The sequence below is a fragment of the Myotis nattereri genome (assembly GCF_964212035.1).
Source record: "Myotis nattereri genome assembly, chromosome: 3".
In the NCBI taxonomy this organism is placed as follows: Eukaryota; Metazoa; Chordata; class Mammalia; order Chiroptera; family Vespertilionidae; genus Myotis; species Myotis nattereri.
The window spans coordinates 137,499,141-137,520,402 of NC_138077.1; the positions used below are offsets into that span (position 1 = coordinate 137,499,141).

At 40.3% G+C, this 21,262-nt stretch overlaps 2 protein-coding genes across 2 annotated transcripts in view; one reads left to right on the top strand and one right to left on the bottom strand.

Moving 5' to 3' along the window:
* Positions 1–345: 345 nt before the first annotated feature.
* On the top strand, positions 346–10,702 carry FAM8A1 (family with sequence similarity 8 member A1; the record flags this gene model as incomplete). Its single annotated transcript, XM_081087732.1, has 5 exons — positions 346–1,015; positions 2,783–2,903; positions 4,776–4,899; positions 5,804–5,943; positions 8,452–10,702. 5 exons carry the CDS (start codon positions 346–348, stop codon positions 8,594–8,596), a joined length of 1,200 nt encoding a protein of 399 aa, XP_080943858.1. The 3' UTR covers positions 8,597–10,702.
* A 4,335-nt stretch (positions 10,703–15,037) lies between these two features.
* The window catches only part of NUP153 (nucleoporin 153), a 74,664-nt gene continuing 68,439 nt past the window's right edge, over positions 15,038–21,262 (bottom strand). The window contains exons 19-22 of the mRNA XM_081087739.1: positions 19,295–19,654; positions 18,143–18,415; positions 16,752–16,920; positions 15,038–16,416 (exon numbers count right to left, since the gene is read on the bottom strand). Coding sequence (XP_080943865.1) covers positions 16,332–16,416; positions 16,752–16,920; positions 18,143–18,415; positions 19,295–19,654 — 887 coding nt within the window. The 3' untranslated portion in view covers positions 15,038–16,331. The remainder of the gene's footprint in view (positions 16,417–16,751; positions 16,921–18,142; positions 18,416–19,294; positions 19,655–21,262) is intronic.

Below are 21,262 nucleotides of genomic sequence, written 5' to 3' on the forward strand. Positions count from 1 at the left end.
GCCCCCGCCCCGGGACCAGCTGCAGCGGCCTCCGGCGTCATTAAAGCCTTAGAGGGGGGCGGCTGGTGGGCCCCAAATCTACACCCTGAGGACTCAGGAGGAGAGCCACGCGCGCCCCCGCCTGCGCCCTGGCCCGCAGCCCCAGCGCCCTCTCCCTCCCACGCCCGCTCCGCCCCGCCTTGCCCCGCCCCCGCGCCGGCCACGCTGCGGAGGGGCGGGGTTTCCGCTTCCGGTGTCGGATTGTTGACGCCCTCGGCTGCTGCGGTGGCGACGGGGCGGTTGGGGAGGGGCCAGCAGGGAAGGTAGAGGCGCAGCAACCAGACAGCGGCGGGTGCTGCTGAGGCGATGGCAGAGGGGCCGGAGCAGCCGCGAGGCCGCCCCCCGGGACAGGGCGACGGCGGCGGGGACCGCGAACCCGTCCCTTCCCTGAGAGGCCCTCCTGCCGCCGCCGCCCCCGCCCCACGCCCCCGGGACGGGCCGCCAGCCGAGCCCCAGGCCCCGGGCCGGCCTCCCGCCGCGGCCCTCCCGCCCCCTGCGGCGGCCGCCGGGGAGTCGGAGCCGCCGCGCGAGCCCGGGATGCCGGAGGAGGCGGCGGCCGACCCGGGTGCGGGGCCGCGGGAGAAGCCGGCGCGGCTGAGCGCCCGCGAGTACTCGCGGCAGGTGCACGAGTGGCTGTGGCAGTCCTACTGCGGCTACCTCACCTGGCACAGCTGCCTGGCCGCCTTGCCAGCCTACTGCCCGCAGCTGCCCGCGCCCAGCTACCCCTCGGGGGGCGCCGCCCCCCAGGCCGGGGCGCCGCCGGCCCTGCCGCCGGGCTACTACAGCCCCTTCTACTTCCTGAGCGCCGCGGCCCCGGGGCCCGGGGGGGCCGCTCCCGGCAGCGCCTCTCCTGCTCCAGTCCCAGGCCTGGGGCCCCGGGCTCCTCAGGTTCAGGCCGCTGTCCGGGCCACCCCAGTAACGAGGGCGGGGTCCGCCGCCCCTTCTCGAACCCCGAGCGAGACCGGGCGCCAGGCAGGTGAGCAGCGCGAGCGAGAGGCGGGGCTGCGGGACTGCGGGGCTCTGCCTGGGCGGCGGGGCTCTGCCGGGACTGCGGGACTGCGGGGCTCTGCCTGGGCGGCGGGGCTCTGCCTGGGCGGCGGGGCTCTGCCTGGGCGGCGGGGCTCTGCCGGGACTGCGGGACTGCGGGGCTCTGCCTGGGCGGCGGGGCTCTGCCGGGACTGCGGGACTGCGGGGCTCTGCCTGGGCGGCGGGGCTCTGCCTGGGCGGCGGGGCTCTGCCTGGGCGGCGGGGCTCTGCCTGGGCGGCGGGGCTCTGCCGGGACTGCGGGACTGCGGGGCTCTGCCTGGGCGGCGGGGCTCTGCCTGGGCTGCGGGGCTCTGCCTGGGCTGCGGGGCTCTGCCTGGGCGGCGGGGCTCTGCCGGGGCTGCGGGGCTCTGCCTGGGCGGCGGGGCTCTGCCTGGGCTGCGGGGCTCTGCCGGGGCGGCGGGGCTCTGCCTGGGCTGCGGGGCTCTGCCTGGGCGGCGGGGCGGCGGGGCTCTGCCGGGGCGGCGGTGCAGGGTCGGTTTTACACGCGTAGCTGCTGTGCTCCTCTGAGGGATGCTCCTCTGAGGGATGCTCCTCTGAGGGATGCTCCTCTGAGGGATGCTCCTCTGAGGGATGCTCCTCTGAGGGATGCTCCTCTGAGGGATGCTCCTCTGAGGGATGCTCCTCTGAGGGATGCTCCTCTGAGGGATGCTCCTCTGAGGGATGCTCCTCTGAGGGATGCTCCTCTGAGGGATGCTCCTCTGAGGGATGCTCCTCTGAGGGATGCTCCTCCCCACGCGCCGGCTGCCGGTGCCCCAGCCTTAGATGCCCGAAGTGCACGGAGGGCTGTACCGTTTCTTTTCCTTTAGGCCCGGCACTCCGAATCGATGCCCGTACTCCTTAACGCGTGCAAAGGAATTTCTGCTCCTTAAATTATCCTCTTGGTTTCCACGCTCTGGAGAATGAGATTCACAGCTGAATTCTCAGATGGCAAACCTACGTGGGGGTGGGGGTTAGGGAGTTGACGGCAATGCTGGAAATAACCAGGCGTGGATTTATTATAGAATATATACTACAGAAATAACAATTCTATGTCTTATATTAGGTTCAGTGGAACTGATGGATAGAAAAGGAGATTTATGTAAATACAAATGGAGTTATGAACCTTTGGGCCTAGCTGAGTGATCTTTATGTTGTCTGTTTATGTCTGTATGAGAATTAGAATATTTTGCATTAGTTATAGTTTTTCATTTAGTGTCTGTTTATTCAGCTTACATATATATGGGATTAGAATAAGTTTCTGAATTTGATCCCATTCAGAATTTAGTATGACAGATTGATTTATTACATAGAAAGCAAGACAAACTAAATGAATAAGAGATAACACAGGGATTTACTTTGTACTAATTTTCTATGCATAACATTGGTTTTGTGTCATAGGCTGTGATCACCTGGATTCTCATTTGAGTCCCTAGTGAAATTCATGGAGTACCCTAAGTAATTAAATTTATCTGTGAAATCACTTTTTAAACAGAGGTAAAAGCAAACGTTAATTCTTCATAAATAGTGGAGTATGCTATATTTTAATAAAATGTACTTTCAGTGGCGCCAATGCTAGTGCTTGTTGCAAGGATTTTTTTTTATTAGTAAGTTGTACCTTGACTTTACATTCCCCATTTGTTTACCTAGGTTGGGTCCCAAGGCTTGTGAAATTATTAGTTTTCCTAACTTTTCTTTTCTTTTTCTTTTTTTTTAACAGGCAGAGAGTATGTTATTCCATCCTTGGCCCACAGATTTATGGCAGAGATGGTGGATTTCTTCATTCTCTTCTTTATAAAAGCAACTATTGTCTTAAGCATTATGCACCTCAGTGGAATAAAGTAAGTTAAGACTATTTGCAGGAAGGTTTATTAAAACCTATCTAGAGATCTCATTTTGTTAAGTTCTTTTTATGCCTGCATGTGACTGTATGGATAATTGGTTTGCCAGTGTCATGATTTCTTTATAGGAGCTTTGTGAGATTTTTTTCTTGTTAGTTTTAAGAAATAACTACAAAAAAGAGAATAACACAATAAATTCTGCCAGATCTGTGGGAATCTCACCTATCAAAAGTAGGTAAAAGGAGCCCCAAGCCTGGCTTGATTTTATTCAGCTATTTTCTTAGGCAGAACTCGTTTCCCTCTTACTATGCATAAAGAGGTTTTGGTAGGTGAACTATTAATAATCAGCTAGATGGCATTTCCAAATGGGATTGCTTATACTATCAGGAAAGTCCCCAAGTGAACTGAAAAGTAAGCCATTTGTTTGAATGATCCTCCCCTCACATTAATAATCATAGTAATCATTACTCACTAAGTACTCTCTACATATTAGGCACTGAACATATTAGGCACTGAACTCACCTCTTTTTTTTCTTCAGAGCCTTAGACTAAATGCCTGTCTCCTCCATGAATGTCCCCTCCTCTAGACAAAAAATATCTCCTTTATTGGGCTTGCTGGGTACTTTGGCTTCTGGGTTCCCAACTTTAGTCTTCTCGCAAAGCCCCTCTATGACAAGGTGAAGGGACCCCTCACTGAGTCGTTAGGTCCCAAGGCCAGCGTTCTTACCCCTTTAATGCTCTAAAAACTGCTCTGACCTCAGTGTCTTCTCACCTCCCCCTTCCCAAAGAACAACTTTCTTTTGAGCTCACCTCTTTATAGGGTTTCTTTCTTAATCTTACCACCATATGAACCACAGAGCTTAATACCTCCATTTTATAGAGATTGAAATTTGGGTTTACAAGAAGTTAAGCCCAGAATTTACTAAGTTACAAAGGTAATAATAAGTGACAGAATCAAGATACAAACCCTTGTAGTCAGATTTCAGGGCTCTTTCCAGGAATCTGAGTGTTAACTGTGGTTCCTTCTCTCTCTTCCTCTCCTTCCCTCTACATATCCAAATACCAACTCCTTTCTGTTGAATCTCCTGAATAGCCTTCAACCCAGACCATTTTTTATCATCATTGCTTTTCCCTAGTCCAGTTACTGTCATGCCTTGCCTGGATTATGGCAGAAGTTTTCTAACTGGTATCTCAGCCTTGTCTCCTGTTTTATCTTAATCCAGTCTCTGATATAAAACCAAAGAGATCATAAATTGATTCTGCTCCTTTCCTGCCTTAAAATCCTTCCTTCAGTGGTTCCTCATTGCCATCAGGTAAAGTTTTTTTTCATATGGTTTAACTTTAAGTAAGATGCCCTTATTTCTTAATCATTGTTACCACTCATACTTAAGATTTGAGTCACATCAAACTGCTTATAGCTCCCATCACTCTTGCTTCAAGGTTTTCTCCCTTTGTTAGTCCCTCTCTCTGAAACTTCTCCCTCAGTCTGGCTAACTTCTCTTCATCCTTCAGATCTCAGCTTAAATGTCACTTCTGGAGAGCTTCACAAGTTAAATGTGCCTGGTATGTTTTCATAGTACACTGTAATTTCCTATCGCAAGTCTTCATCTCACTTTATTATCACTTATTGTCCTACCCTCCCTGCTTGGTTAGAGTCCCATGAAAGCAGAGACCATGGTGAATTCACTCACCAGGGCTAGTACACTGCCTGCTCATGATAGTGCTGCCTATTTGTTGAATAAGCTGTTTTGTGAAACACCTAAAGATTAGTTTAGAATTTGAAATAAAGTCTGTGACTAACACTAATGGGGAGAAAAATCAATGCAACTGCTCTGATAATTCTTTATAACCCAACACTATTATTTTGTGTAGGGATATCTCTAAGTTTGCTATGCATTATATAATAGAAGAAATAGATGAAGACACATCAATGGAAGACTTGCAGAAAATGATGGTTGTGGCTCTTATATACAGATTACTAGTTTGTTTCTATGAGGTAAGCTACTGACTTCAGCAAATATTTAACTGTCTAATTTTAGTTTATCAACCCAAAACCAGTGGAAATTTAGTTAATCGTGTATTTGTCAAATGTCTACTTTTTTTCAAATTTTCTTTAACATAAAACTTCTCAAGTTAAAAAAACCTTTCTGCCCTGGGCACCAGTGTGGCTCAGTTGGTTGGAGCATCGTCCCATGCACAGAAAGGTTGCCAGTTTGATTCTTGGTCAGGGCACATACCTAGGTTTCGAGTTCAGGTCCCTAGTATGGGTGCGTACGGGAGGCAACCATCTCTCTCTTTCTCTCTCTCTCCTCTCTCCCAAATCACTAAAATATATCATTGAGTGAGGATTAAGAAATAAATTTATTTTTAAAACTTTCTGAGTGGAGACATTTTATAATTTCGTTGTAATATATTTTAGTCTCATGGTCCAAAGATATATTTATAAATTGGTTGTGGAAATTGAGATGTATTTTTCCATAGAAACAACTGGATCATAGAGAAATATTATAGTAGACAACTGGTAGTATTGAAAATGATCTCTTATATCTTCAGTAATACACATTAAAAGGTTAACCTTTGCGTATTCTGTGAAATTCCTCCAACTTGAAATTTTTAAAACATGAATAACATGGCAGGAAAGCTTAACCTTAAAATTGGTGTGGTTGAGCCCTAGCCAGGTACTTCAGTTGGTTAGAGGGTCCTCCCAGTATGCCAAGGTTGTGGGTTCAATCCCCAGACAGGGCATATACAGGAAACAACCAATGAATGCATGAGTAAGTGGAACAACAAATCAGTGTTTCTCTCCCTCCCCTCTTCTTTCTCTAAAATCAGTTTGAAAAAAATTAAAATTGGTATGGCTGAGCTAGTCAATTATTTTTAAATTATCCTTCTTTCCTTAGATAATTTGCATTTGGGGAGCAGGCGGAGCTACCCCAGGGAAGTTCCTGCTGGGGCTTCGAGTTGTGACATGTGACACATCAGTGCTTATTGCACCAAGTCGGGTTTTAGTGATTCCTTCCTCAAATGTTAGCATTACAACGTAAGTTCTTATCTTAATCTACTAGATACTTATAAAAATGATAAATTTTTAAGTAATCAATACAGTTCATAAGTTATACCATTTAATATAGTATTTTTAAGATGGTATTTTTTCTTCATGGCATACTGTAATAAATGGGCTTACGTTTATTAAGTTTATAACAAGAGTTTGAGTGTTTTTCAATTATATGATTGTAGACCAGCCGTGGGCAAACTACGGCCAGTGGGCCGGATCCGGCCCGCTTGAAATGAATAAAACTAAAATAAAAAAAGACCGTACCCTTTTATGTAATGATGTTTACTTTGAATTTATATTAGTTCACACAAACACTCCATCCATGCTTTTGTTCCGGCCCTCCGGCCCAGTTTAAGAACCCATTGTGGCCCTCGAGTCAAAAAGTTTGCCCACCCCTATTGTAGACCCTTCTTCAGTATATATTTTCAAGAGAATCGTTTTATGAAATTTAAGTTACAGTAAGGAAAGGATGATTTGGGTGTCGATGCTATCTATGCAGTGCTCCATGCCTAGTTTTTTAATTCTCTACTCTAGCCCAGTGGTCTGCAAACAGCGGCTTCCGAGCCACATGCAGCTCTTTGGCCCGAGTGTGGCTCTTCCACAAAATACCACGTGCGGGCGCGCACGTACAATGCAATTGAAACTTTGTGGCCCATGCGCAGAGGTCGGTGTTTTGTGGAAGAGCCACACTCAAGGGGCCGAAGAGCCGCATGTGGCTCGCGAGCCGCAGTTTGCCGACCACTGGGCTAGACCTTTGGATAATGAATGGGTCAGTTACTGATCTGTCTTCAGTCTCCGTTTGGTAATACCTGTCATCATCCCATTAGAATAGGCAGTAAGAGTTTTGGGAACTGTACATGCAACCTGCTTGTAATACTCCCAAGAGGCTGTTAGCATCTGCCTCTAGGGCAGCGGTTCTCAACCTGTGGGTCGCAACCATCGGAAAACACATACAGCATATCAGATATTTACATTATGATTCATAACAGTAGCAAAATTACAGTTATGAAGTAGCAACAAAAATAATGTTATGGTTGGGGGTCACCACAACATGAGGAACTGTATTAAAGGGTCACAGCATTAGGAAGGTTGTGAACCACTGCTCTAGGGCAAGGTACAAATAGTGATAATAGAAGTTGTGGAGGGGAGTAGGTGGTAATCATTTGAGCAGAACAAGATACTGGTTGGAACTGCTGCCAGAATGATTCAGAGCTGGATTGTTAATAAAAAGGAAATACGGGCCGAAACCGGTTTGGCTCAGTGGATAGAGCGTCAGCCTGTGGACTGAAAGGTCCCAGGTTCGATTCCGGTCAAGGGCATGTACCTGGGTTGTGGGCACATCCCCAGTGGGAGATGTGCAGGAGGCAGCTGATCGATGTTTCTCTCTCATCGATGTTTCTAACTTTCTACCTCTCTCCCTTCCTGTGAAAAATCAATAAAATATATTTAAAAATAAAAAATAAAAAGGAAATATGAACAAAACTCTAGAAACTTACTTTTGCTGACATACTCAAAATTCCTTATAATTTTGTGTTTATAATAATCCTACTGTTAATGTCAGTAATGGCTAATATTTATTGAGCATAAACTTAAAAACAGTGCATATGTATTAACTAATTAAATCCTAACAAGCTTACAAGATAGGTACTATATGTACTCTTACCCCTTTTACAGATGTGGAATACAACTTGTGATTGCTAGAAAGTGGATCTAATTGCTAGTCTGGATCTAGAGCCCACTCTTAGCCACTGTGCTTTTCTGTAGCCTTTGAGGCAGAAACCTAACATTAGTAGGATAAGTCTCCATTCTAAGCTATTGTTGAAAGCCTTTTAAAGCTTTTTTAAATCACAGGATCCCACAAAAAGCTGATAAAAAATACACAGTAATTTAAAATGTTAGTGCTTCATAAAAGATAGAAAATGAGGCTGCAATAAGCATACTCAGTTTAGAAGATACAGAAACACAGGAATGGATGACTATAGAAAAGGCAAGGCCCTAACCAGTTTGGCTCAGTGGATAGAGCGTCGGCCTGCGAACTAAAGGGTCCCAGGTTCGATTCCGGTCAAGGGCATGTACCTTGGTTGCGGGCACATCCCCAGTAGAGAGTGTGCAGGAGGCAGCTGATCAATGTTTCTCTCTCATAGATGTTTCTAACTCTCTATCCCTCTCCCTTCCTCTCTGTAAAAACATCAATAAAATATATATTTTTTTAAAAAAGGCAAGTAGTTTTCTTCTGGCAAAATACTATAAACTAGTTCACATTGTAAGACATTACTGCTTTTCATGTGAAAGTTCTAGTCTTTTATGTTGATGAAGTCTTTAGAACTAGCTGAGTTTGTTTGATAGGATACTTGAAAATAACTTAGATATCAAAGGTAAAATTTCTCTCAATTATGAATGTTTTAAATACATACTTTGGACTTGATAGGAAGATATTCATCTATATGTGGTGTATACAAATTATCTGATATTTTTTACTTCCTTTATTTTTAGGTCCACTATACGAGCATTGATCAAGAATTTTTCTATTGCTTCTTTTTTCCCTGCTTTCATCACACTGCTGTTTTTTCAGCATAATCGAACAGCCTATGACATTGTAGCAGGGACCATTGTGGTAAAAAGAAATGGGGTCAGATGATGCCCCCAAAGCCCTGAATTCCACCCGTTCTGGAATGATGACAAGACTATATTATGTATCGAGGCCATCAGTATCCCTGGGTTACGTTAATTGATGATTTAGAAATTAAAGCAGTCACTCCAGTGTGATACAGGTGACTATTCTGAAAGTATTGATTTTACTTGAATGCCAAAGAACTTTTCCAGAAGAAAAACCTGTTTGAATTCTAGTGTTAAAATTTTAGATAAAAAAGAAGTCAAGTGGTTTCATAATCAACAATGGACAAAATATACTAAGATCTAAGGCATTAGAATTTGCTGAAAGCATTTTCAGCTTTGAAATCTCTAAATGAAACTTTAAGAATTTATTTTGGTTTATCCCAAAATGATGGAAAATGTCCAGTTGTGTTTTATAAACACATTATTCATCTTTTAGTTAACACTTCTTGGGAAAATTGTCGTCTTCGCTTTTTGGGGAGAATGGGAACACAAGTTTGATAATCCACTTATCTCCCATCCCAGGAGGTGGTGAGGTGGTGAGTTCGCTGCAAGAGAAAGGGGCAAGTGAGGCAGGCCTAGCAGATCCCTTACCTAAAGTTTTAAAATCTGCACTGCAGTTTACTGTGGGAATGATGTAACTTTACAACTATTGTTAATGCTTCAACATGTATTTGGGGGCAGAGTTTTGCATGATGATGAAAAAGTATTGTCATTGCTATATTAACATTTTTTTAAAAAGAAGCTAAGTTAATGATTGCTTTCAATGGGGGGGGGTAATTTTTCATTGTAAATTTAACTTAAAATTCATGTGCAAGTATTTTCAGTGCTCCAAATCAAACTATAAATATGGGGGAGGGGAATTACTTCCATCAAATTGTTGCATATTTACTGTAAAACAATATTCCCAGTATGTGTGCAGCATGAAGTATTAGTGCTTTTCAGTGTTCTGAATATAACCTCTCTCTACACACAAGATATCTACACACTAGTTTTCTTCTAAATTTTATATAGTTCCATAACTTTTGAAACATCAAGTTAAATAATCTGAGTATTTCATGATTAAATACTGGTAACCTGTGAAATATTAGCAATTTCCCCATATGGACTGTTCTAAAACAAGGAAGAGGAGCATTTCCAGACGTAATTCTAAGTTCTTTGGTTGTGTGAGCCAAAAGCTTGTATTTTGGGCCTGCCATGGATGATGTTTTGAAGGAAAAGTTAAGCTAAGTAACACTGTGCATTGCTATTTAAATTTATTTTCCTATTGAAGCAAAGTTGTTTCAAGTGTGTGGTTGCTTTTGTTAGATGATCCAGTTAGCTGTGTTGAGATATACCTGAACTAAAAGTTTTGTTTCTTAGACATTTCTCCAACTCTGATAATCTTCAAAAAACAAAACACTAAACTGTATCGGACAAGTTCATAAATAGATTCTACGCTTTATTTTTGGTGTTAAAGGGTCATTCTATGCTTTATTTTTGGTGTTAATTTTATTAGCAAATGGAAGACACGTCTATCACTGTATCAATTTTTAAAGTGGGTTTTTCTTTGATATTTAAAACTGAAAATATTCACATTTAATGGCTATAGAAACCTTAACAGTGTCCTTAATACCCTTTGTAAAACTGCATAAACCATGTTTTTTAAAATAAGTTATATTAAATACATCATCACAGATAGCCTGTCAGTTAAGTGTATCATAGTATTAAACAGTTCATTCACTTGTAACCTCTGGGAAGTTGTTATGGCCCTTCACAATAAAAAGTAATAAAACTAAAATTTTATTAGACTAGAAATTAGGAAATGTTACGTAAACTTACCACTGTGTGTACACACGTACACACACACACACACACACACACACACACATATTTTTGGTACTGATTGAAATTCAAGTTGAAATGCCCTTCAGTCATGTAATTCTGGAATTTACCTTTAATGTATCATTTCCTCTCAGGTATTGGATGGTTTACCACCTAGGCTATTTTTATTTATATAGTAAAACAGAGCAAATAAGTAGTCTGGTTTGTTATACTTAAAACACTGTACATATGTGTAGATTCATTTAGATCCATCTCAGGATTCAAGTTATACTGTATAACTATATAGTATTATTTTGTCTGCTTTTATAACAAACAAAAAAATCCAACTCTATGTATGAATTCAGCCCTAAGGAAAAGATTTTGATTCCCAAATAATTGAGAAAGTGACAAAACGGGGAGGATGGAGGAGCCATTTTTTCTCTTGGAGTGAAGAGTGGAGAATCCCTCTTTTCAGTATTTTCTGTTTATTTAGTGTATGTCTTATAGAAATGCTGATTTTTCTGTGTCAAAGTATAATTCTCATGCTGAAGCTCTAGCCTAAAGGCAGAAAGTTATCTTCATAGTACAAACATTATTCATCACTTTTGTAACATAAACAAATAATGAAACAAAAAATAGGAGTCGAGCTGAGCGAGAACACACTTTCTATGAATGTCCCCTAAAAACCACAGGCCTCTAGGAAATCTCAGTACTCATTACCAAAGGTAACTTGAGTGTCTAGTTCCATCTTGGGAAAGTCTGACACTAATATTCACCCTGGGCCTAGAGTAGGTATGTGTGAGTGATGGCAAGCCTTGTTTTTAGATTAATCTGTGACCACAGAAATAAAGCCAACACTTCTTAAAGTAAGCCTTTAAAATATTGCCCAACTGATACTTGAATAGGACTGGTTCAGAAGTTACTTCTTTCTACCTAAACATTTACCTTCTAGTTTTACCCAAATATGTAGGATTGGGGGGAAATGTATTATATTAGAGGGCCACTTTATCTGAATTATAAAAATGCATCTTCAGTGTTTTTTGTTTCAAATGGTAGTAAAATATTTTAACTCTGTAAGAAAGATGTTCCTTGTGTTTCACTAATGCATAAATATTTCCAGCAAAAAGAAGGTAGGAGTTGGAAATTAATTTGTTACTTGGGAATAAAGGGCTTTTTGAGAGGAATTGGGGGCATTAAATATTTTCATTCTGCATCTGTCCCAGGCTCTTGTTTCTTTTGAAGAATATTTCTAAATAACAGTATTCCTAAAATCTGACAAGTATCATTTCAATTACTTGCCATTCCCCACCTCCCATACCAAAGTTTGAAATTTTTTCATGTACTAGTACTTGACTGGGTGAAGTTTGTCATTTCAAACTGTATATATCCTTGCAGCCATTATAGTAGGGCTTGACCCACAAATACCTGATGGCCTGGCCTATAAATAAATACAGCATTCTATTTTTAACAATTTGTATGCCACCAATTTGTATTCTTTGTCTCAATAAATACTTGGTCACCAATGATTTTATGTTTTGCTTGTTTCATTGAAGTTTTAGAATCTCCAAAGGGAGAACTTCCTTCCAAATACAGCTTTCTGTCTTCAGAGTGGCCACTGCAGTCAACTAGAATGCTTTCAGAAATAGAGGACTACCAAAATCATCATCCACTTTTGGAATGTATTATCTTAGCAAGTCATTCAAAAGTTGCCCATAGATGATTAGGCTTAATGTTAAACTTTCCTGTCTTAAAGTGGTTAACCACCTCAACTATCATGCAACATAGTAAGGACCCATACACATGAGGAACCAGAAATTCAAGTCACATAGCTAATAAATGAGTCAGCTGGGCAATTTAAACCTAGTTCTGATCTCACAAGCATTTCCTGTTCTAATCTTTACAAATCTAGAAGACAGAACACAAAACAAGTTCTTCAAAGGCAAAGATAATGAAGGATAAACTCAAATGTAGCTTTATGGCCTGGTCTGAGTCCTGTAGACAGACAAGGTGCTGTTCTGAGTCCAGCCCATCATGGAACTAGAGTGGACTTCTGAGGTAAGTGTATAAAAGTTGCCTGTATTATCCTATTCTATATAATAAAAGCCTAATATGCAAATCGACCAAACGGCAGAACGACCAGTCACTATGACAAACACTGACCACCAGGGAGCAGATGCTCAATGCAGGACCTGCCCCCAGGCCAGCCAAGGTGGGTGCCAGCAGGGGGGCCCCTGATTGCCCCACATGATCAGCCCTAATTTCTGGCCAGGCCTAGGGATCCTACCCATGCATGTGTTTTGTGCATTGAGCCTCTAGTAAGGAAATAAAGGCACGGACATGGTCATACTGAAGCTGTGTGTCGCTGGATCCAAAACACCCAGTTCTTCATTTTTACTATACCAAATTTGTCAATTTCCATTAAACACACAGGCTAGCCTTTGTAAAATTTCCACTGAGTTTCAAACCTGATAGATAAACAGACCCAGGAAATGAAATGGAGTCGTCCTGCCTAATGATGTTTTGGTCAACAATGAACCAAATGTGTAACAGTGGTCCCTAAGATTACAATGGAGCTGAAAAATTGCCATTGCCTAGTAACGAGATGGCCGTTATGTTATAGCATGATGCATCACAACTGCCTACAGTATTCAATACAGTGACATGCTGTACAGGGTTGTAGCCTTGGAGCAATAGCCATGGTGTGGAGTAGGCTACACCATCTAGATTTGTGTAAATGCACTACATGATGTTTGCTCAACAATGAAATCGCCTAATGACAAATTGTTCAATGTATCTGGGGTCAAGTAACGCATGACTGTACTAATACAATTGAAGCAAATACAAATTCTTCCCAGGCTAAACCAGAAAGTTTAAGGCTTGATTATAAATTGTTAAAATCAGTCCACCACTTTCATTTAAAATAAAATCTTAACACAATTTCAGAGGAGAATTTCTAACAAATAATAAGCATCTGGGTGGCTCAGTTAGTTGGCACATCATCCCGTAAACCAAAAGATGGCAGGTTCAATTCCCAGTGAGGGAACATACCTAGGTTGCACGTTTAACCCCTGGTCAGAGTGTGTATGACAGGCAACTGATTGATGTTTCTCATATCGGTGTTTCTCTCTCCCCCTAAAATCAATAAAAACATATCCTCGGATGAGGATAAAGAAAAATATAAGCAGCTAGCTTAAAGACAAATTTTCCCATTGTCTGAATTTTCTTAATGCCTGAAATCATAAATTACTCAAAACAACCTAGTACTTAAAGTGGCAAGTCCTCCAGGTGCTTATTTAATGATGCAGATTTCTGGACCCTGCCCAGACACGGTGAATTAATCTCTGACGAGGAGGTCCTAGAATATACATCTAACACAACTTTATATGGATGTACATTCAGTGAGAACTACTGACCATCTTGTCTACTGACCAAATTATATAAACAAACCTAAGTATTCAATCTTTCTACATAAGGCTTTTCTCGCTTCAGAGATTGTTTTCAGTCAAAAACAATTCCTCCTCACCTTGGCTGGTGTGACTCAATCAATTGGGCTTCATCCCATGCACTGAGAGGTTGCAGGCGATTCCAGGTCAGGGCACAGGAGTCAGCCGATCAATGTTTCTCTCCCCCCTCCCTCTCTCTAAAATCAAGTAAGAACATATTTTAAAAACAACAAAAAACACACAATTCCTCATTGGTCCAGCATGAAAAGTGGGCCAATATTGTTTTGTCATGTTACCACCCTTCCACAGCAGCCCCCAATTTTTACTTATGTATGGAGTATATAAGCTATCACAGCCACAGGGAGTGTATCAAAAGTGGTTCTATAGCCTGAGCTAGTCTGATAAGGAGATACCTCTGCTGAGCTTGAATAGGGACAAGTTGGAAGTTACAGCTGCTACCATGAATGTACTCAAGTTGCCTTATGCAGCCTAAGAATTTCAACCATGGAGATGGAAAAAACAAATTCCAAGCCCTGTATACTTCAGTTGCCAAGGCGCAGATGATTTCACTTTTAAGAAAAGCAACTTCATGGCTTTCAGTCACTTGTTTAAAAAATAAAAAAGGTACTAAGTAAAAACAAAACCTTTCTAGCACAGCAGAATGCCTAATTCCCATCCGTATGGGCCTAAAGAATGGCTGAGAATGCATGAACCTGCAATTTAGTTAGGCATTAACTTCTCAGCAGTGAAACCACAAATTTCCAGTTCACTTCTTCTAACCTTCACCATCACAGATCCATATCAAACATGTATTATCATACAAAATCTCTACCTCCAAACCAGCATTTGATGATGGCCTAATATATTTGACTATGAAAAATTATCTTTTCATTATAAATAACGGCAAAAACCTACAACATTTTTAAAAGTTCTGAGTTTACATTCCAACCACAAGTTCAGCAAAGTAAGTCAGCACAATATAATTGTGCTTTCAAATTGAAGAATAAAATTACCAAATGTTGTCTGCCACCATCACCACCTCCTCTCCATCCAGCTCTTTTATGGACCACAGAAAAAAAATCCAGTTAAAAAAAAAATCACTAAAATAATTTTTAAAAAGTTACACAAAAGGACCACTCAAGTTTTTGTGGGCTGCTGGGGCCATGTATCTCCAAGAACTTCATCAAAAACCAGTGTCCAGTCACCTATCAAGGAAAATACCAGTACAAACAGAAATGACTGTGTGTTTATTTCCAACTTTTAAAAAGGTACGTCAATTTATATGCAAAGTAGGCATGATTCCTAGCACCAGACAAAAAAGCAGGTACCTTTCAATATGTTGTAAATTCAGACACTTTCCCATTGACTTAGGAGTTATCCAAATCACTTAAAAGCATTCCCTGAAGTTTATCTTCTAACTGACCTTTAATTAACCTTTATAAAAAGGTTCCCTTCCAGAGTTAACACTAGAACAAAAAGGATTTCACAATTTTTTATTGATGGCATTTATCCCATGGTTTAACATGTTAATTATACTGTAATAAACATGGCTTTAATATTAAACTTTTCCTTATTATCCAAAGTCACCACAGTCCATTTCAGTAAATATATATAAAAATATATGCTTAATACTTTGTACAATACTGGTTTTTGGTCCAAACAAAACTGGATCAGAAAAGCCAATAAATTTACTTTAAGAATCCCCAATTTTTTTTTTAAGATTTCCAAATGGATTTAGGCAACTTTGAATAATGGGATTTACATAATAAAATCTGAGACAAGACTAAACAACAAAAAATTCTAACACAAAATTAAAATTTCAAGTTCACAGATTTATGTTATGCCAAAAAGTACAGAAACAAAATTGTATTTACACAAGTTTCATAATAAAATAATGGAAAAGGCAAGACAGGTGATAGAAGAATGAAAATATAGAAATAGCATATAATTATTAAGTGGAGAAGGAACTAGATCTAACAAGTCCTTAGTATAGACCATTCTTTAATCAGGTTTCCTCTATCAGAAAATTTTAGTACACAATATACCCAACTCACTCACTTCACACATACACCAGCACAAACTCAGCATAGAAATCATTCATTTCAACATCCTCTAAATCTATACAGAATTCCTCAGATATAATTACAATATCAATGCGTTCCATAAACGCATATCAACGCACATAATGGTGCAGACGAAGAGGTTCTATACAAAGCCATTCACTGAGCGGGCTCCATTCCTGCATTCAGTCAGCCTAAGCCAAATCAGTGAATAATTTGCTGGATCATAAAATATTTTCGCTGAAGAATCAGTCATCAGTCTATTATTTATTTTTAAAGGGCATGGCGAGAGGTGAGGGCAGGGCTTTTGTAAAGAAACAAAGAGGAAAATTCCAAAATCAAAGAAGTCCTTAAGCAGATTGACTTCAGGTAACTCCAGCATGTAGTACAATCCAGTATCTAAAAGCAGGACATCAGCTTTTGTTAAAACTTGTGTATACCACCACTGCAACATTTATTTCCTGCGTCTAACAGCAGTCTTTATCTTGCGACCAGAAACTGAAGTTCCAGAAGAAGAGAACATATTTTTCCCATTTGACCTGTGAAAAATAAATACTTCAAAATGTGACATGATGCTCAAAATTTTAGAGTCATAATATAACTCTAAATGTGACCAGTGACAAGGGGGGTAAAGAGACATTTTTCAAGTACACAAATTTCCTGCCGCACAGGACACATACACACCCTGCTCTTTTTTTCAGGCTATGATCCTCTCACACTATAATATGGTAAATTGATATTAGAGAACATACTTGCCTTTACCTGAACTGCACTGCACATTGGTGCTTTTAAAAACAGAACACACACACACATTCATGCACAAGCACACGTCCTTACCATGCTAAATTCTCCATTTCAACAAAAAGTCTCTTACCCCACTGTAAATGACGCTGACGGCTGATTAAATGGAAAGCCCCCTGAGCCAGAAGGCTGGGCTGGGGCTGCAGGTGTGCTCGGATTTGCACCAAATTTGAATACTCCTGACTGACTGTTGTTTGTGAAATTGAAATTTGTAGTGCTGCTGCCAAACTGGAAAACTGAACCTACAATAGTTAAAGCAAAAAAAACATTAAGATAAAAGTGACAGCTTTTCTAGAAATGACTCTGCCCTTTAATGCAAAATACAGTAAAGGGTTAAGCTCTCTTATGACCACTTAAAGAAAACCGAGTATTTTCTCCACTGTGGATCTTCAGAAAGTCCAAGTAGAGAAATGCCTTCAAAATTATCAAAAGGATTTCCAATCTAAACCTATATTCAACCAAAAATCTTACCAAACATGGGAGCAAAATAATGATCCTTCCAAAAATGGATGGTCTCAAATTTTCTTCCCTGAGTACTTAAAAAAAAAAAAATCACTGGAAGGTCTGTCCTATCAAAACATGGAAGTGGGAAAAAGATGATACCAAGGAAAGAGAGATGCTTTTTAAGAAAAAGCTACAGGGAATCTCCAAGATAATTGGTAAAAAGGATCCCCAAGACCTCAGTTAAATAGTAAGCCTCTATAGAAAGCCTGGTGGGAGGAGCAGTTTAGAAAATCCTGGGAAACTTCTTTCAGATCCTGAAAAACAGCCAATGCACTTGAAAATATTGAGAAGAGATCTATGCAAAGAGGGAATCATTAACAAAGAGGAAATCATTAATGCCAGAGAAAACAAAATTTTGTGTGGGAATAATCCCAGTAGACCACATGGTATTTGCATACTCAGAATATTAATCTAACTGTACAGTGTGACTGTATATGTCATTATAGGGTGGGGCAAATGTTCCTATGGAAAATAACACAATAAGTAACAATGCCCCACCCTGTATAATACATGTGATTAACTATATTAAAAGAACAAACACAGAAACATTTGTTTAAATATACAAGTGAAAAGGTTTGTGTCATCAAATAGGAAGTGTCATGAGACAATTCGGCTGGACTGTCCCAGCCGAGGCATAAATTCCTGAAGTAAATTTGATCACAAAGAGGATTAGAAAACACCACAGTTGAAATCTAGGCTAGAATGCCCCAAAATCCAGAAGGGGAGAAATGGGATGGAATGAATACAATATCTAATTCAAAGAGTTAAAAGATGCTTAATGTGCCAAAGTTGGGAATGTGGTTTATAGGTAAGACTAAACATATACTTCTCTAGTCGTCTGAGTATAAGAGACAATTAAAAAAAGGCATGTATGTTTCAAAGTTCAAAGAAAAATATCATATGTAAGACATACTAAACCTAAGTACAGATACAAAGTACATAACTAGTACACACACTCACCGGAATTTGGAGCTGTTCCAGAGCCAAATGCAGACTGACCAGGCTGCTGTCCAAACACAGGAGGCTGGCTACTGCTTGACACTGTCCCAAAAGTAGGTGGTGCAGGCTGAGAACCAGCAGAAAATAAAGCTGCTGAAGATGATAGAGATCCAAAGCCTGGGGGATTTGGCTGGCTGGCACCTTGACTTTGTCCAAATGTTGGGGTCTGGTTAGCACCAAATGCTGGACTGGCAGATGGTGCTGAAGGTCCAGTGCCAAACACAAAGGAGCTTCCTACAGGCCCAAAGAATTATGTAAATTACCAGGATAGAGATACTTCTCAAGAAATCTCTAAGAAACCAAAAGCAAATAAAAGCTTCCTTTCAGATTCTTACCTTGCTGGAAAAAATCCCACCAAGTTCTGAATAATGATTGTAAGAATTGTAAGAACGCAAATCTCTATCATTGTTTAGCAAAACTACACAGAATCCATATAAACAAAAACTTCACCCTAGCCGGTTTGGCTCAGTGGATAGAGCGTTGGCCCTTAGACTGAAGGGTGTCAGGTTTGATTCCCATCAAAGGCACGTACTTCAGTTGCAGGCTCAATCCGGTAGGGACTCATACAATAGGCAACCGATCGATGTGTCTCTCTCTGTCTCTCCCCCTCCTCCCTTCCACTCTCTTTAAAAATCAATGGAAAAAGTGTCTGGTGAGGATTAATAAAAAAATAACACCAACAAAAAACTATTAACAAAACTCCCCATCTTCATAGTCAAAAAATTTTAGATGGAATATATCGAAGACAACAACTAACCTCATCAGAAATTTAACACATGCAGAAATCAGCTAATGTTGTATCATGTACACACTGCACAATGAGGACTAATGTCTCATAAAATAACCCATGTCTGGTTACTTACTTGCAAAAACTAAAATAACACTCTTGCTGAAATTAGAAAAATTACTCTCAAGAGTTAATTATATTAAACTTAAACACAAGATGTACATTACACCTTAGCGTGAATAACTACAACATCCCTAGTATAGAATAGGTAAAGGCACCCATGCCATTTTGTAATAAGCTGCCATATTAATTCCTAAGAATTGATATACTCATAATTAAGGCCAATCCAAGTACACATATGGGTTTTTTGTTCTTTTTAAAAGTACCTGAAGAGCTAGTTGTGGTTGTAGCTCCAAAGTTAAAACCAGAGGTTGCAGTATTATTACTGCTGGCTCCTGGACCAAAGACAAATGGGGTAACAGCTGTACCCGAGCTGGATGTGGTTGCTGGTTTACTCTCTTGAGGAAACAGCAAAGACTGTTGAGATGTACTGGATTCAGCAGGGTTACCAAAGGCAGAGCTGCTCACAGGATTGTTGGCCTGTCCAAACACAAAGGCATTCGCTGGTGCACTGGATGAAGAGGTGGAACTACCAAATATGCTGCCACCAGCTGAAGTGGCTGGTGTACTTGAATTAGAGGAATTGTTGTTCAAGAAACTAAAAACTGTCTTTGCTCCACCTTGATCTGTATGACAAAAATTAAGAAACAAAAATTTGTAAGAACAAGTAATCACAGAAAGCATTTTTTCCTATCCTACAATCTAAGAAGTTATTAGAAAACAGACATTTTTAATATAGATTCATCTGTGCCCTAGCCTGTTTGGCTCAGTGGATAGGGCATCGGCCTACGGACTGAAGGGTCCTGGGCTCGATTCTGCTCAAGGGCACATGCCCAGGTTGCAGACTTGATCCCCATTGGGGGGTGTGCAGGAGGCAGCCGATCCATGATTCTCTCTCATCATTGATGTTTCTATCTCTCTCTCCCTCTCCCTTCCTCTCTGAAATTAATAAAAATATTTAAAATATATATACTACATATATGTATATATAAATTTATTCATCAAATGGGCATATCTGTTATATTAAATTTTGATGTAGTCAAATACATTCATCTTTTATAGATTTTGTCTTAATAGGAAAATCTTCATCATTCAGATTACTAAAAATATGCCTTATATCCGAATTTAACTGTATAGATACTGTGTTTGGATAACAAATTCAGACAGTGGAAGATACATGAATCGTATTTACTTTTATAAATATGATTTGCAACTTATGTTAGCAGGATTAAAACTTCAATTTAACCAAATGATAGCTAATTTTCCTGCAGCATGTACTGACTAGCGCATCCTTTCCTCACCTTTATGACATATTAAATTCCAAATATGTTTCTGATATAATTATTGTTACTAAATTGATTTAATTATTATAGCTTGACAGTATGGTTTGATATTTAGTAAGGCAAACCTATCTGTGTGCCTGTCCTTCTCCCCAAAATTTTTTGTGCATTTTCCTTCTATATAAACTTCAAGATCCACAACAATTCCTCTAAGAACTTAAATTATATTGGGGGTTGGGACTGGGAGGGAGAGAAATATTCTCACTCAGGAACAAGTATTAAGTATGTTTTTATTATGTTAGCACATAACAGGTTCTGTAGCTTTTATAAAATACAAATTTAAAATGTTGGAAAATACAAATGAAATATGTTGTCCAATACTTTACTGCTGATTTTGGAGGAAAGCTATTGACTTTTATATGATGATCCTGAATCCAGCCACCTTATTGAAGACTTTTTTGGGAAAGTGTTCCAATAACGTCTGTTTCAATATGGTCTACTAGACATGGCTGGTCACTTTATTGTAAGGGCATTAGCATGGGTTAGGAAAATGGAGCTAAAATTTTAGCTCACTTTCAAGTCAGTATAGAGGAGGGTTAAGAGGTCTATTTCTTTTTTTTTTTTTTTTTTTTTTTTTAAGAGGTCTACTTCAATGGAAACAGTATAAAGCAGCAGTCGCCAACCAATGGTCCGTGAGGTCCGAAAGATTGGCAACCGCTGGTATAGAAAAAGCCCATGATTAAATTTGGTTAAACCCTATCTAATTTTTATTCCTTTCCAAATAATATATAATTTAGCTTTTATTTCCTTTAAAGGGTGTTTTTAAATTTCCAAGTAAAAATTCAATACACAAAAAACTCACATCTATTTGTTGTATTCATACTGTTTTTTAGGTTTAATTTTTATTTTGATTGTGTTTCCAATTTATTATTCCAAAATGGACATGGGTGTTCA